At 45.8% G+C, this 14,418-nt stretch overlaps 1 protein-coding gene across 11 annotated transcripts in view; it reads left to right on the plus strand.

The window, feature by feature from the left end:
- Window positions 1–14,418, plus strand: part of PPP2R5C (protein phosphatase 2 regulatory subunit B'gamma) — a 140,461-nt gene that overhangs the window by 107,073 nt on the left and 18,970 nt on the right. For all 11 annotated transcript variants that reach the window (XM_070593584.1, XM_070593586.1, XM_070593585.1 and 8 more), the window contains 4 exons: window positions 4,383–4,442; window positions 6,299–6,407; window positions 7,709–7,762; window positions 13,595–13,765. In XM_070593584.1, the coding sequence (XP_070449685.1) occupies window positions 4,383–4,442; window positions 6,299–6,407; window positions 7,709–7,762; window positions 13,595–13,765 (394 nt within the window). The remainder of the gene's footprint in view (window positions 1–4,382; window positions 4,443–6,298; window positions 6,408–7,708; window positions 7,763–13,594; window positions 13,766–14,418) is intronic.

Genomic DNA, 14,418 nt, shown 5'->3' on the forward strand with positions numbered 1-14,418 from the left:
TCCAAGTGTAGGATTACTTGATCTCAACCCCTCACACGCCCCTCCTCCCCATCCCAGGTGCCACCTCTCGTCAATTCTTACAGTTTTAACACCCTCCGACCCGCTGACATCCCTTTGTTTCAGATGAGTGATGCCCTCTGGACGAATAGGTACAAGTCCTGGGTGAGGCCCTGGGGTGCCCCAGGCCTAGGCCGGCCTTCCTTGGAGTCTGCCTCTCTGCTCACACTCCGGGCCCCTTCCTGGAGCCCGGCGTCTCGGCAGATGCCCAGCATCTCGGCGCCTGTTTGATCCTCCTGGAGTGTCCTTTTCCACCAGCCCTGCTCTCCAACCTCCCAGGTTTCCAGAAACATCCCCTCACCAGAAAGCCTCCCTGGCTTGGAGGATGGCTCAGTCTGCCTCTGAGGACAGGCATTGTGTCGGCTGCTTTCTTGCACATCTCCAACGCCAGTTCTGTGCCCAGCCCAAGTGGCACTAAATAAATGCTGATGGATGAAGCATTTAATGTTGTTTCTTAACTGTCCTGGAAAGCTTACTAAGTGAGCAGTTTATTGTATGAATGTTGGCTTCTCAGGATGGCTTACCTCTAAGGCCCCTGACTCCAGGATGGCTCAAGACAGTGACAGATCCTAGCGGTGAAGGGTGTCTCTCTGTGAGATAAGAAAGCAGGCGGGTTTCACGTAGTCTAGCTGCAGTGCCGGAGTGAGGATGACGGCGCAGGCCGTCCCCTGGAGAGGGTGGTCCAGCGGTGTCGGCCAAAGCATCACAGAAGCCAGGCGGGCCCCTTCTTAGTCACCATGGCCAAGAAGGGAGGAGAAAGGGGGAGTAGAGACAGATGGATAGACGGGAAATAAGATCCCACAGCTGAGACAAGCAGCGCTCAGGGAATTAGGCACCAGTTCCCTAGTTCCCTGTTCCTGTTGCCAGCCTGGCCCTGGTGTGCCACCCAGACCTTGAAGTCTCCTTTGTGTGCCCTTCTGCGGTCATCAGGGTCCAACTCCTCCCTGTTGTCTTCCCACTTGATACGATATCTCGGTGTTAGAGCCTTCCAGTTTGTGTGGCTTTCCTTTGAACTCCTTCCAGGTTCCCCATATCCCAATTGTATAAAGGAGCCCAGGGCTGGATGCTCCGACTGTAATCAGAGGATGACATCAAGTTTCCTAAATGTGATGTTCTTATTTTATATTTCTTGGTGTCACACTTCCTTTCTAACAAGGCCATTATTTGACTGATGTACTGATCTATCAAAACATAGTATACACTATTTAAACAACAAGGAATAGGTACAATTTAACTTCCAGTCTTTTAAGCCTAAAATTAAAGCTCTGCATAAAGTGGATTTTTTCCCTTAGCCACATAGGTTTTGTTCAGATAGCAGAATCACAAATCAACACCTGCATTAAAGAAGTAAAAAATGTCCCATACCTTACAGAAGCTTAATTTAATAGCTGAAACACTCAGATGATTATTTAAAAGTTACTATACATAGGTTAGTTCACTTCTCACTAGAAGCTCCATGCTAGGGTATGATGTTTTTGTTTTGTTTTTTAGTAGTCTTTTCTATAATTACCATTCTTGATATATACACTCAAAAGTGAGCTTATATGTAGATTCCATACTTGGTTTGGGTTCCCGCCTTCAACTTCCTTCCCTCCTCGTTTCGTGTGAGAAAAAATTAAGGAGAAAGCTCTTGAGACATGTATTCAGCCCATCGAAGTTGTGTGTGGTACAACTGTATCCTATGAGGAAAAGAATGGTTCAAACATGTTTGGTTCAACTTATTGAAAATGTTAATGTAAAGTTCCTATTTATTTCTGTAGTTTCTCATCCTAATCAGCATTTTTAAGATGTGAGTTAAACAGAGCTCTAGATAACTGATAATACCTGATCTGGCAAACCGGAACCTGAAGGTGAGGTGACAGGGAGGAGCAGGGCTTCCGTCCTCTTTGCTGCATAACAACCACCCACAACTCAGTGGCTTACCAACAATTTGCTGTTCTGACAATTCATTAAACTGGGCTGCGTGCTCCACAGGGTGTCTGCAAGGGCTGGAATGTCCAAGTGGCTCGGGTAGGTGTGACTTCTTACAGCCACAGCTGGCCTCCAGGAGGGCAGAAGCAGAGGCTGCCGGTCGTCTAAAGGCTTGGTCCAGAAGTGCTACAGACTGACCGCTCCCCTTTGTATTGGTCAAAGCGAGTCACAGGACAGCCCAGATTCAAAGGGAGGGGAAAGAGATTCCATCTCTTCGGGTGAAGTGCAGAACACCCTCTCCAGAGAGGAAAGGAGTGGATGGCATCCATCTTGGAGACTGTCTGCGACAAGCAGGTTCCACTGAGGTTTTTGGAGAGCCCGAATTCCTTTTTGCTGAAAGAGTAGGAAACCCTCTAGCCCGCCCTCCGTGGGTCTCTGTGACCTCATCTGGAAAAGTAAGAGAGAGAGTTAGACTGACTTTCTCTTTTTATGCCTACTTCAAATCAGGTTAAAAGAATTAGAAATTAGGAACTTATCAGTTAGAAGATAGTAATGTTGATTTAGGAAAACAAAAATGGCTTAGAGCTGAAAGCCATCCTTATTTAAATGTTAAAGCTGGTGGAATCAGGGGCATCTATTTCAGAAGTACAGAGCTGACCGCCCCTCCTCCGCTCCCAGTCTTCGGGAGCCTGGTGTCACCCACGGCTTGCCCAGCTCTCCAGGTTATACATGAGAGGAATCCTAACTGCACTTGCTTGGTTGCACTATAAACAAAGGTATAACTTGCTACATTTAAACTGTTTTAAGTATTTCAAATAAAACAAGCGAAGCAGAGGGGAGCCGTGGGGTTGAGTTTCATAAATTAAAGTGCTTCTCAGTGTGGGCAGCCCACGGAGGCTGTGACTTGCGCTGAGAGCAGCCTTCAGTCCTGGGCAGGTGCAGCAGCCAGGGTGATGGATGTATGTGGTGGCAGCACAGATGCTTCAGTGCCAGATACCCGACCGCCCTGCTCCTACCAGCCAGGTTGCCATGTCGGTCACAGTGACTCCCTGCTCAGTGGTTCTGACCCTGATGCCTGTGGGCTCGAGTCTGAATCTGTCTAGGCTAGCGTCGAGCCGCTCCGCATGTCTGCCTTGCCCACCTCCCCACCCGACGCCTGCCACCTGCTCCGTGTTACAGACCTTTGTTCCAGCCAAGCAAGTTCTTGCCTCATCTCCATGCCCCCATTTTTAAAAATCTGTCAAAATCCTCCTTCAGGGCCCAGTTCGAGCCCCAGCTCCTCGGTGAATTCTGGTCCTTTGGGAATATGGAAACATGAAGACCCATCTTTCAGGAATAGATCGTGTCTTATGGGTGTTTGCCCTCTTCTTTACCCAAAGGTCACTGTTCCATTTGCTTCAAACAATGACAATAAAATTTCAGAGTCACATTTTTTAGTCATCACAAGCTCTTATTTTTGGCCTGGAGTTGTCTCTAGACTAATAGCTTTCGTCTCATAGGCAGGAGCCTCTCTCAGACCCCTCCCTCACTTCAGGCAGAGTGCGCTGCTCATGTCGGTTTAGACTCACTCCAGGTGAGCGAGGATGTGGGGCAGGAGCAGGTTATTTCTGAGGAATCTTTTGCGGGAGAAGACGTTTTCCTGTTTCGTGTCCCTGTTCCGTCTCAGTGTCCCCAGTTTATTCAGCATATGTGTTTCAAGCATCAGACGGATGCCAGGCTCGATCCTGGCACCGGGGACACAGTGAGGAAAAGTCCGAGTCCCTGACCTCAGGCCAACCCAGGGTACCGGAGGTGCTGCAGGAGCCCCAGGAAGCATACACGGTGGTTCCAGCGGGCGAGGCTTCTCGGACTCAGATGGCGCTTGATGCAGCCTAGAGGAAATGCAGGGTGTAGGGTGGGGAGGTCGGCAAGGCGGCCCAAGTGGTAAGGAAGGAGCTGTCCCCTCTGCAGAGACTGGGCTATGTTGGAGGCCGTAAAATTGAGTCAGAAGCCCGCTTTTGTTGAAATGCAGCGAAAAAATAAGATGGGTTAAGGGATGGATAGAGGGATTGATAGGTGAATGTATGTGTGCTGAAGCAAACAGCAAATTGTGCCTCATTGAATCTGGGTGATTGAAGTACCAGTGCTCCTTGTGAAATTCTTTCAACTTTTCTTTTTGTTTGAAACTTTCAAAATAAATGTTGGGGAACAATTTAAGCAAGCCTGAGCTCTGTCCTCCAGGTGTCCCCACATCCAGGCTTTGTGTTGGCAACAATGAGCAGTGCCCCGGGGATGGTCTTCACAAATGGATGTGCCTATTGTTGCCTGGCTGCATGGTTTTCCTCCCAAAAGCATTGTTTTCTTATTCAGAGGATTTTAGTTTTCCCAGCTGTTATTTCAGTGTCTAAGTCTAAAGGACACGTTGCTTTTTCTAGGTTTATTTATGAAACAGAGCATCACAATGGCATAGCAGAATTACTGGAAATATTGGGAAGGTAAGTTGTCTCTGTTGTTGGTAGTGAATGGCTTTAGATGGCATTTATGCCAGAGTGATCCAGTTCATTGAGTTCAACCATTCCTCTCCCCAAAGCAAAGCAATTTAAACCATTTTCTAAAAGAACTTAACTAAGATCTCACTTGATAGAAGGGGTTGGTGAGCTCTTGGATTAGAACACACTATGTAACAAGTCTCTCCCATTTGTGTGGTTCCATATGTAGTCTGTTGTGTATACCTCAGTAGCATTACTATGGAAACTCAATTCCTTCCTCAAGAGCAGTGTTAAAAATAGTTACATTAAGGTTTATATTTGACAGAAGAAGAATAGATTATTTATTGTACATTTGGGGGATTGGGTAAATGCTAATATTTCAAACTGCTTTGATTTTATAAATTATTCCTATGTATACTTAGAAAATAATTAACATTTCAAAAATTTCATCATCTTAATCCAAGTAAGGCTTTTGCTTGCTAGAACTTTTTTAAATCAATGATTTTTTTTAAATCGATGACCTATAGATTTTATGTTAGGCCATCCATCCCGCTGTTTCCTGATCAGAGTCCTCAGGGTTCTGTGGCCAGAGAGGCTTGGGAGTGCCTTTTCTCCGAGCCCGTCTTGGGGATTTAGTGTCCAGGGGCAGCCAAGGGTTGGGGGAGAAGCCTGTGAGCTCTCGTTTAGTCTCGTGATTCCCAAAACTATTGGAGCACAATAAGCTTTTCTCAAGGATCACTGTTGTCATCTGGTGGAGCTGCGGTCCTGCCCAGAGTTCCGAGAAAAACCACCGTCCCTGCTGTTTTAGGTATAACTTAAAGAAAATGTTAGTCCTCGTGGAGAATTCTCCTTTCACTAGTTCCAGCACACTCAGCGGGTCCCTCTCTCAACAGGGTGTTGTGAGCGGTTGAGTGGGTGCCCTTTCTAGTTGTCTGACCTTACTCAACCACTCTTTGCCTCTGTGTCTGTAAAATGGGAAGACACATACTCACATCCTAGGTTGTGAGGATGGGGTGAGCTGTGTAGTGTCCAGCACAGCCTGCCACATGGCGCGCACAGGGCCTCCATGCTCCTCCCACCAATAGGATTGGTTGCTTGATCCTAGAAGAGGCCTTTGATCTTGAGGGTCCCCCCCCCCGCCCCCGCCGTGAATGAGCATATCCTCGATGGCCACTTAAGACTGACACTGCCTGCAGTGCCCAAGTGCCTGAGATTCATGGATGATGGCGGACCGATCTAGAAATCGCTTTAACCGCTTCTGTAGCTCTCAGTGACGTCTATCTGCACTTGCCTAATGATAGAACCAAACAGATGAACTACTTGCTATTACAGACAAACACTTCAAGTTTGGAGGTTAAGAGTAGGAACCTCTCCTTGCAGAGGGAACAGCTTTCACGCTGATTTTTAACCAATGCCCATTCCCGCACACCTGGACTCTGTTCTGCCATCATTCGAATGATGAGCCAGAACTTCCCGGGGAAGGTGGGAATTCCTTCAGGTGGCTGAAGGCCCTGGGAAGATGCTGGGTGTGGGGAACCCTGGAGCTGGGGGTCCTGCCGGGCTGCCCAGTCTTCGTGGTCTAAGGAAGGAGGTTTTGCCCCCTGAGGCGGCTGCTGTTCTGGGAAACGCCCTATAAACCCAGAATTTTAATTGTCATGTAGTTGCAAGATAAAAATGACTATGCTTCCTTGAACATATTTAATTTTCTTTTTAATTTCTGCTGATAATCCTCCTTTTTCTGAAACATATATTTTGCTTGCTGGTTTTTCTGCTGAAAGCAAAAACTGAAAGAAAAACAAGATCTTTTTTTTAAATCTGGAATTTTTAAATATTCAAACTTTGAATAAATTCTGTTTTCACAGTATAATTAACGGGTTTGCCTTACCACTAAAAGAAGAGCACAAGATTTTCTTATTGAAGGTGTTGCTGCCTTTGCACAAAGTGAAATCTCTGAGTGTCTACCATCCACAGGTAAGGGGGCGGCAGTGATGGGGCGGGGTCGGGGGAACGGGGGGAGGTGCTCAGGAGCACAGCTCTCTTCATCTGAACAGCGTTGAACTCCAGCCATTGAATCCTAGCCTTTTAATTGGGAGTATTTTCTTTTGTATATCACACTATTGACTTAGGTATCAAGATTCTGGTGATAATTGAAAGGATAAGGAGGTAAAAAGAGATTTCTTTTAAGAAAATCAGAAAAATCTTAGGAATGGAGAAGTTCAAAATTAGTTTTAAGTCCAGGAAGATGTCTCAGAGGAGAGTTTTCTGTAGTATAATTTAAAATCTGTTACCTCAAAGGGGAAGCCCCTATGTCCATGGCCTATGAAAAAGTTGTTTGGTTTCTTTTTAAGCTGTAGATTTTTAAAACTTTTCAAAAATCTAATTACAGTTATGTTGAAAAATTGGTCCTTAGGTGGTTACTAATTGTTGGCTAGTTGGCTGCATTTACCCAGGAGATTTGGGTTTTTTCTTCTCTTATTGATGTAAGTTCCGTGTAGATGGCGCTTCAGCCCCGCTGACTGCAGCAGCAAAGGGCCGGGGGTGAGGGGGCTTCCCCCTTCAGCTGCAGTCTCGCACTCGCTCGTGGCTCTTCCCAGGGCCTGGCACCCGGCAGGCATGCCAGCGAGTGTTCAAGAAGCCAGGGACCTCCACCCCGCAGGCCTCGCTGTGGGAGTTTTCGGCACGGGATAAATTACAGGAAGTATACTTTTTAGATGATTCTAATGACTTTGGCTTCCTGGGAAATATTTTACTTAGAGTTTTTTCTCTGGTTACTATTAACTGGTAATATCTTTACGTTGTTATGTGTTATATTGTTATGGTGTTAATTGTCCTATAGAAGAAATGAATAGTTCAGAGATTTAAGATGGAACCAGATTTCAATTCGATTTTTCCCAGCTGTTAGGTTACTTGTTCGTTACAGTCTCCAAAAAGACCACAAGGGAAATCTCCAGCAAACCTGGGCTGCCTTGTTGGTGTTGGGCTAGAAGACTGTGTCCTGGCTGCTTTAGCTCTCTGATGTGCCATCAGCCATGATGGGGAGAATGGTTTGTTGCGCTTTCATCCTGGGGTCCCTCCCTGAGTCCCACTCAGAGCCTCCTGCAGGGCCTGTGGGGGGCCCGCGCTGCCCAGGGGGCACACCAGGGGACAGCATCTGGTCACGTCAGGCCCTCATCTCAGCAGAGGAAGCTGTTTAACAGTGACATTGGAAGAAACCCAGCAGCACTTCTGTGTTAAAATGGAATGTTAACACTCTTTCTCCTTTTACATTTTAGCTGGCATACTGTGTTGTGCAGTTTTTAGAAAAGGACAGCACCCTCACTGAACCAGTAAGTGGACTCTCTCTGGTGGGGTCTCGGTTCTGTTGCCAGCACGCCTTGTAGTGTCACGTGTGTGTTTTGCTCAATGTAAACATCACAGTATGTCTGCTTCACCAAAGACTGTTCAGACAGCTTTTTCATCTTGTTACAACACTAATAAACAGACTGATTTCATTCGTGTGGTACAGGTTTTCAAAGTGTAGTCATTTTAATTACAAGTTCCTCTATCGCAGTGATTATTTTCTATAATGAGATTGCCATCTTACCCTCGTTGCACTTGACCGCTCTGAACGCAGGGCACCTGAGCGGTCGTGGCCACTGAATCGCGTGCAGTTTAATACTTTCATGGCTCTTGGTTTAACAACATGTAACTGACTTCAGTCAGAGGGATCGTAGTGAGGGGTCAGGATGCTTGTACTAAAGAGGTTTTACTGTCCTGAAAACTTTGCCAGTCAGAGTGTAACTGTTTTATGATCATTGTGTCATAAGTGAATGTTAGATTGATACCGCTTAGTGTTTGGATTTCTAAACTTGTTTGCATTTTATTTTTATCAAAAATAAAAAGGCTATGGTAGCCTAGATTAACGAAGTTGGGTGTGTCAGGTACCAGTTGAAGCGTTCGAATACAATTTTTTTTTTTAAGATTAGCCATGAGCTAACATCTGTTGCCAATCTTACTTTTTTTTTCTTCTTCTCCCCAACTCCCCCCAGTACCTATTTGTGTATTCTAATTAGAGATCCCTCTAGTTGTGTGGTGTGGGATGCCGCCTCAGTGTGGCTTGATGAGTGGTGCTGGGTCCGCACCCAGGATCCTAACTGGTGAAGCCTGGGCTGCCAAAGCGGAGCACGAACTTCACCACTCGGCCCCGGGGCGGCCTCTCAAGTACGCTTTTGTAACAGCTTTGAAATATAATTCACATATCATACAGCTCACCCCTTTAAAATGTGCAATTCAGTGGGGTTTTGTCTATTACATTAACATTTTTAATTGTGGTTACATATATATAACAGAATTTGCTGTTTTAGGTGTACAGTTCAGTGGCATTAATTACATTCACAATGTTGTGCAACTGTCACTATTTCTAGTACATTTTCACGGCCCAAACAAACTCTGTATCCATTAAATAGTAAAGCCCCACTTCTCCTCCTCCCAGTGCCTGGTCATCTCTAGTCTACTTTCTGTCTGTGAATTTGACCGCTCTGAGTACCTCGCGTAAGTAGTCATACGGAACTTGTCCTTTGGTAGCTGCCTTATTTCAGTCAGCGTGGCGTCCTCAGCGTTCGCCGTCCGTAGTGGCATCAGAGCTTCACTCCTTACTGTGGCCGACTAGTACTCCATTGTGTGGAGGCGCCCCCTTTTGTTTATCCGTTCAGCTGACAGTGCACACTGGAGGTGCTTCCACATTGTGGCTGTTGTGAATAATGCTGCACGGGCGTGCGGATCTCTCTTCAAGCCCCTGCTTCCAGCTCCTTGGGCTGTGCACCCAGACATGGGAGTGCTGGCTCACGTGGGGACTCTGTGTTCAGCCTTTTGAGGACCCGCCACACTGTTTTCCACGGCAGCTGCAGCTTTTTACATTCCCTCCCACAGTGCACAGAGCTTCCAGCCTCTCCCCATCCTCTCCAACACTTGTCATTTTTGTTTTATTATGGTCATCCTAGTGAGTGTGGAGTGGTCTCTCATTGTGATTTTTTTATTTACTTTTCCCTAAGTATCTTTTCATGTGTGTGTTGGCTGCTTGTGTATCTTTTTTAGAGAAATCTTTAAATCCATTGCCCATTTTTTGGTAGGGTTGTTTTTCACTATTCAGTAACAAAGTAAGAAGTATTAGGTGCCAGTTTAAATGTTTGAATACTGTCTTTAAAGTTACTATTGGGGGCCGGCCCCATGGCATAGTGGTTAAGGTCAGTGCACCCTGCTTCAGCAGTGTGGGTTCGGAGGTTCGGATCCTGGGTGCAGACGTACACCACTCATCAGCCGTGCTGTGGCAGCATCCCGCATAAAAAGTGGAGGAAGATTGGCACAGATGTTAGCTCAGGGCTAATCTTCCTCAGACAAAAATGAAAAATAAAAAAATAAAGTTACCATTGGAAAAGAAAAGGTAAATATTGTAATTCCTGAGTCTTTTCTGTCCCATTAGCAGTCTTTCACAGTTTTCTTGTGAGACTGTAATTTTTATACTGAAAATACCTGAGAAATTCTTAATACCGTGCTCCTGCGTTAAACTGGCTTCTGATCTCTGCTTTCTTTTAAGCTTCTAAATTCTGTGTAGACTCCCCCATCTCACCCACAAATTCAGGAAAAGCCCTGGATCCCGTCCCTCTGCTGCTGGCTGCAGAGGTGACGGGGCTGCCCCGCTCTGCCGGCCCTTCCAGGGGGCCCTCTCCCTGCACCCTCCTCCCCAGGGTCTCCTCACGCCTCAGCCTCAGCCCTGAGTGAGATTCTGGAAGCCTCCGACGAAATGTGTTGAATCTTATTAGACTCCAACATCAAACACAAAGCGTTTACTCCAGTTCAGGGTGAGGCTGTGTTATTAATATCTTTTCTCCAATGGTGACACGTCCTAATGCCTCCTATTTGAAGGTCTTCTCCAAAGTAAAGGGTGAGAGTTTTTACTGGAGAAAGTGCTGTGTGAAGAAATACTAACACACGCTTGTGCCCTTTTCCTACTTCAGAAATAAAAGGGGAAAGAAAAATGTGGGAGGAGAGGAAAAGCGTGCCGTTTTCCCGTATGATTTTTCTTTGTGCGTGTTTCTGACGCTCTCCAGCAGCTAAAGGGCTCGCTAGACTGACACTGTTTACGTAGTCTAAGCTCCCCGCGCCCGGCACCCCTCACGGCCTGGGGCCCCGCCCGTGTCACCAGAGCAGGAATCCTGATCCTGCCCCAGCCAGGCTCAGTGAGCAGGGTCCACCCTGTTCCCCCTTCCACCTGAAAATGATGGGAGAGCTGGTAAAGTTACGAATGTTTCCAATTCCCACTAGTAGAGCTAGTGTAACTTTGCAAGGCTGAAAACTTTGAGTTGCGGTGCTGACTTGGGCTGGGCCTTCCCTCTTAAGTCGTGGGGAGGAAACTCTGCCTTGGCACGAGCACAGAGACGCTCCAAGCCCCCACACACCCAGACCCCAGTATTTCCACCCAGAATCACTTCATTTCTTAATTTCCTGCGGCACAGATAATAGAATAGTACTCTGTCAACCATAGAAAGCAGATTTAATTTTCTTGAAAACGTTCAGACCTTCGCCTCAGTAAATTCCTTCCCTTGAAATTCACATTTTATAAAAATACACAGGCCATTTGGTCTTACTTCAGCATGGAAAGCTTGTCAATAATAAGATGAAAGTGCAGACTCTTGTGACGCTTGCAGCTAAGGACACTTGGAGCACACGTGTCTCCCAGTCCTGCACCCAGGGCGCTCCTGGAGTCAGCGTGGGGCCGAGGGGGCATTTTTAAAGTGCGACCTGTTTAGAAGATATTTGTAATGTGTAATGGATACTTTTCATTTGTGAACTGTATACAGTGCTCCAAAGCCTTGGGCGCACAGTGAGCGCGTGCACTATTGTAAGAGCAGAGGTTCGTCAGTAACGTACGGAAGTAACATCATGTTGCATTTTTGCCCACCTGTGTCTCCAGGCTAATCGAGTTTTGCTTCATGGCCTGGTGGGAACTCTTTTTCCCTGGCGTACCAGGACAGGACACTCCCCAGGACACCAAACCAGAGCCGCTGGCATGCATGCCCAGGCTCTCCTGCCCTCCTCCACCCTCTCCAGGGAGCGGGCAGCCCATTGAGTTTCCAGAGGAAAGCTCTGTGCCTGAAGTGTGCCCAGCAGCAAGCGGCCATTGTTGCCCAGGATTAGCATTCCCCAAGCAGACACCGCTTCTGCAAAATGCTGTTGCACTCCGGAACAGTTGGGTATTGATCATGGTCGTTCCAAACAGTGTGAGGCTCTGGTTCCAGAAATAATACCTTTTCCGGAGACATCAAATAGCTAAATCAGTTGTATCATATAGCTCACGAATTAACATACTTCTCCTAATAAAATTCCATTTGACAAATTCCCAGAAGTAGTGCATTTGTGAAGTGATTTGCGTCTGTATTCTGAACACTAGTTCCCACAGAGTATAGTAAGTACTCAATAAATGTCTGTTAAATGATTTTGAGCAAAAAGGAGGAAAATCATTAAATGATGCATTTTTTTAATAATTCCTTTTAAAGACAATTGTTTTGTAAATTTGTGTGTCAGATTTCAAAACTAGGAGCTTTGTTTTTTATAAATTTTAGTGTTTTATAAAGTGCAACATCATGAAAGATTATCCAGGAGCCTGAATGCCAAAAGCATCAAAACGGTTTCTAAGTAGATGGTGTTTAAAGACCACCTTGTTTTAACCATGGTGTCAATAAAAGGCAGGCCTGCTAAGCAGTGAGCTGGTGTGATCTGTGGGGCTGGAAATGACTAGTGAGTGGAAACCACCAGCCAGTCTGCAAGAACCAACATCTGTGGTGAGTTTCACAGCAGTCCTGATGCTAGGGGCTGCAAGGGAGGTTCCAGAAGTTTCTGTGATGAGGCTAAACAGCTGCTTTAAAGTAATAGCTTGCAGTTGTACATTAATGTGTCAAGTGTGTATATATATTTATACATAGGGGCCTGTTTTAGGTTGTACTGTTTTAGACTTAATGTAGCTAAAGTGTAGAAATATTATTAATCTGTATTGAGTCAAATCTGATATTTTGGGTGGACAGTCTTTACTGGTATGATTGTGATGCAGGAACACGATAAAGGAAGAAAGGTTGCCTGGTGGAAACTTGGTGCCTGTCTGACTTGGGCGAGGAACATAACCTCCAGCACCCACAGATCAGGAAGCCATGCCGAGCCACGCAGACACTCTCTGGGTGGGGTCCTCGCCAAGGTCACACTGCCACACACTCACTTTGGGCCCAGCGCTGTTCAGGCAGTCGTGTGGATTTAATAATAAGGTCATCACAGCCCCAGGGGTGGGGATTGTTGTGGCACTGAGGGGCTGGTAACCAGCCCGAGGTCACGCACGCTGAGCAGTGTGGGCCCGAGCCCAGGTCCCCCCACAGCCCCGTGTGACATGAGCTAACATCAGCTTATCTCTCATCTCTCTGATATATTTTAGCGCACCTGAAAGTACCATGTATACACACATAATGTTTATATGTTTGTGTATAAATCTGAATGGTCACTTAATTCGAGAAAGAAACAGATTGTGCATATGTGTATATGTCACCAACAGTTTCAGAACTGGCCATTTCTACACTCAAACATATATGAATACATATGCTCTGTGTTCCTCCATTGGTCTTTTTCTCTCTAGACTCTCCTAACTGCTTATTTTTTCTAAAGGAAGTGACTCTTAACTGAAATGGTGTTTAATCAGCAAGAGTGGGTTACATAAATTAAAATTGTGATTCTTAAATATATAAAATTAGACCTATTTCTCTAATTATAAAAAAAAACCCACGTACTAATTTACTGAATCAGTGTTCCTTCTGCAAGGAAAAAAGCACTACCTTATTTTGTTGCTTTGCAGCGAGGACACCTTAACAAGAAAACAGACCTTTTTTTTTTTGCTGAGAAAGATTGTCCCTGAGCTAACATCTGTTGCCAGTCTTCCTCTATTTTGTATGTGGGCCACCGCCACAGCATGGCCACTGACTGACGAGTGGTGTAGGTCCACGCTTGGGAATTGAACTCAGGCTGCTGAAGTGAAGTGCGCTGAACTTGACCACTAAGCCACCAGGGCTGGCACAAAGCAAATTTCTTAATTCATAGAAGTTGGGGCATCATGGGCATCACACTGTGTGTCATTTCTTCTCTAGGTGGTAATGGCACTCCTCAAATACTGGCCAAAGACTCACAGTCCAAAAGAAGTCATGTTCTTAAATGAATTAGAGGAGATTTTAGATGTGATTGAACCGTCGGAATTTGTGAAGATCATGGAGCCTCTCTTCCGGCAGTTGGCCAAATGTGTCTCCAGCCCGCACTTCCAGGTATGGCGAGGGTGGGGGCACTCCAGAGTTGTTTTGGAGGTGCTAGGTCTCAGCGTGTAGCTGGGCAGGTTTTGCTTCTCATGTACTTTGAAGGTAACCTTCAAGTTTTTACTATAATGATACTTCCAAATAAGATGCTAAGATACTTCAGCATTTTGTCCTCATCACTGAAAACATGTTTCTCAATGAGAGTAATTAAATCTGGCTTCTCTGTAAAACTGTCTTTGTCTTTCTGTTCAGAGTGCTCCCAAATGCATAAAACCTTATTTTCCACAACGGAGTAATCAATATTTATAGATAATATGATGGTAAAACCATCTGAAATTATCTCCCTCTCTAAGATCTTCATTTCTGACACATGTAAATTCATCTCCCTTTACCCTTTAAAAAAAATGACAGCTCTGGTTTTTGTCACAACCAACTTCCTGTGCTTGAGGGTGCCTCAGTCAACTCACTTTCCAGTCTGTTTTCCTGATCTCCTTCTTAAACTCTTCAGGCTCTTTCAAAGGTTGCCCCCAGTGGCTTTTTCAGCCTGCCTGCCTCCATTTGATAGACTAGGGACTCCATCCTTTTGTATGAACACAACATGAACAAGGCAAAAAAATGACAAAACCTCATGGTCTCCAGGGAGTTGGTGACCCAGCAGAAGAGGG

This window comes from Equus przewalskii, chromosome 25 (genome assembly GCF_037783145.1).
Source record: "Equus przewalskii isolate Varuska chromosome 25, EquPr2, whole genome shotgun sequence".
Lineage (NCBI taxonomy): Eukaryota > Metazoa > Chordata > Mammalia > Perissodactyla > Equidae > Equus > Equus przewalskii.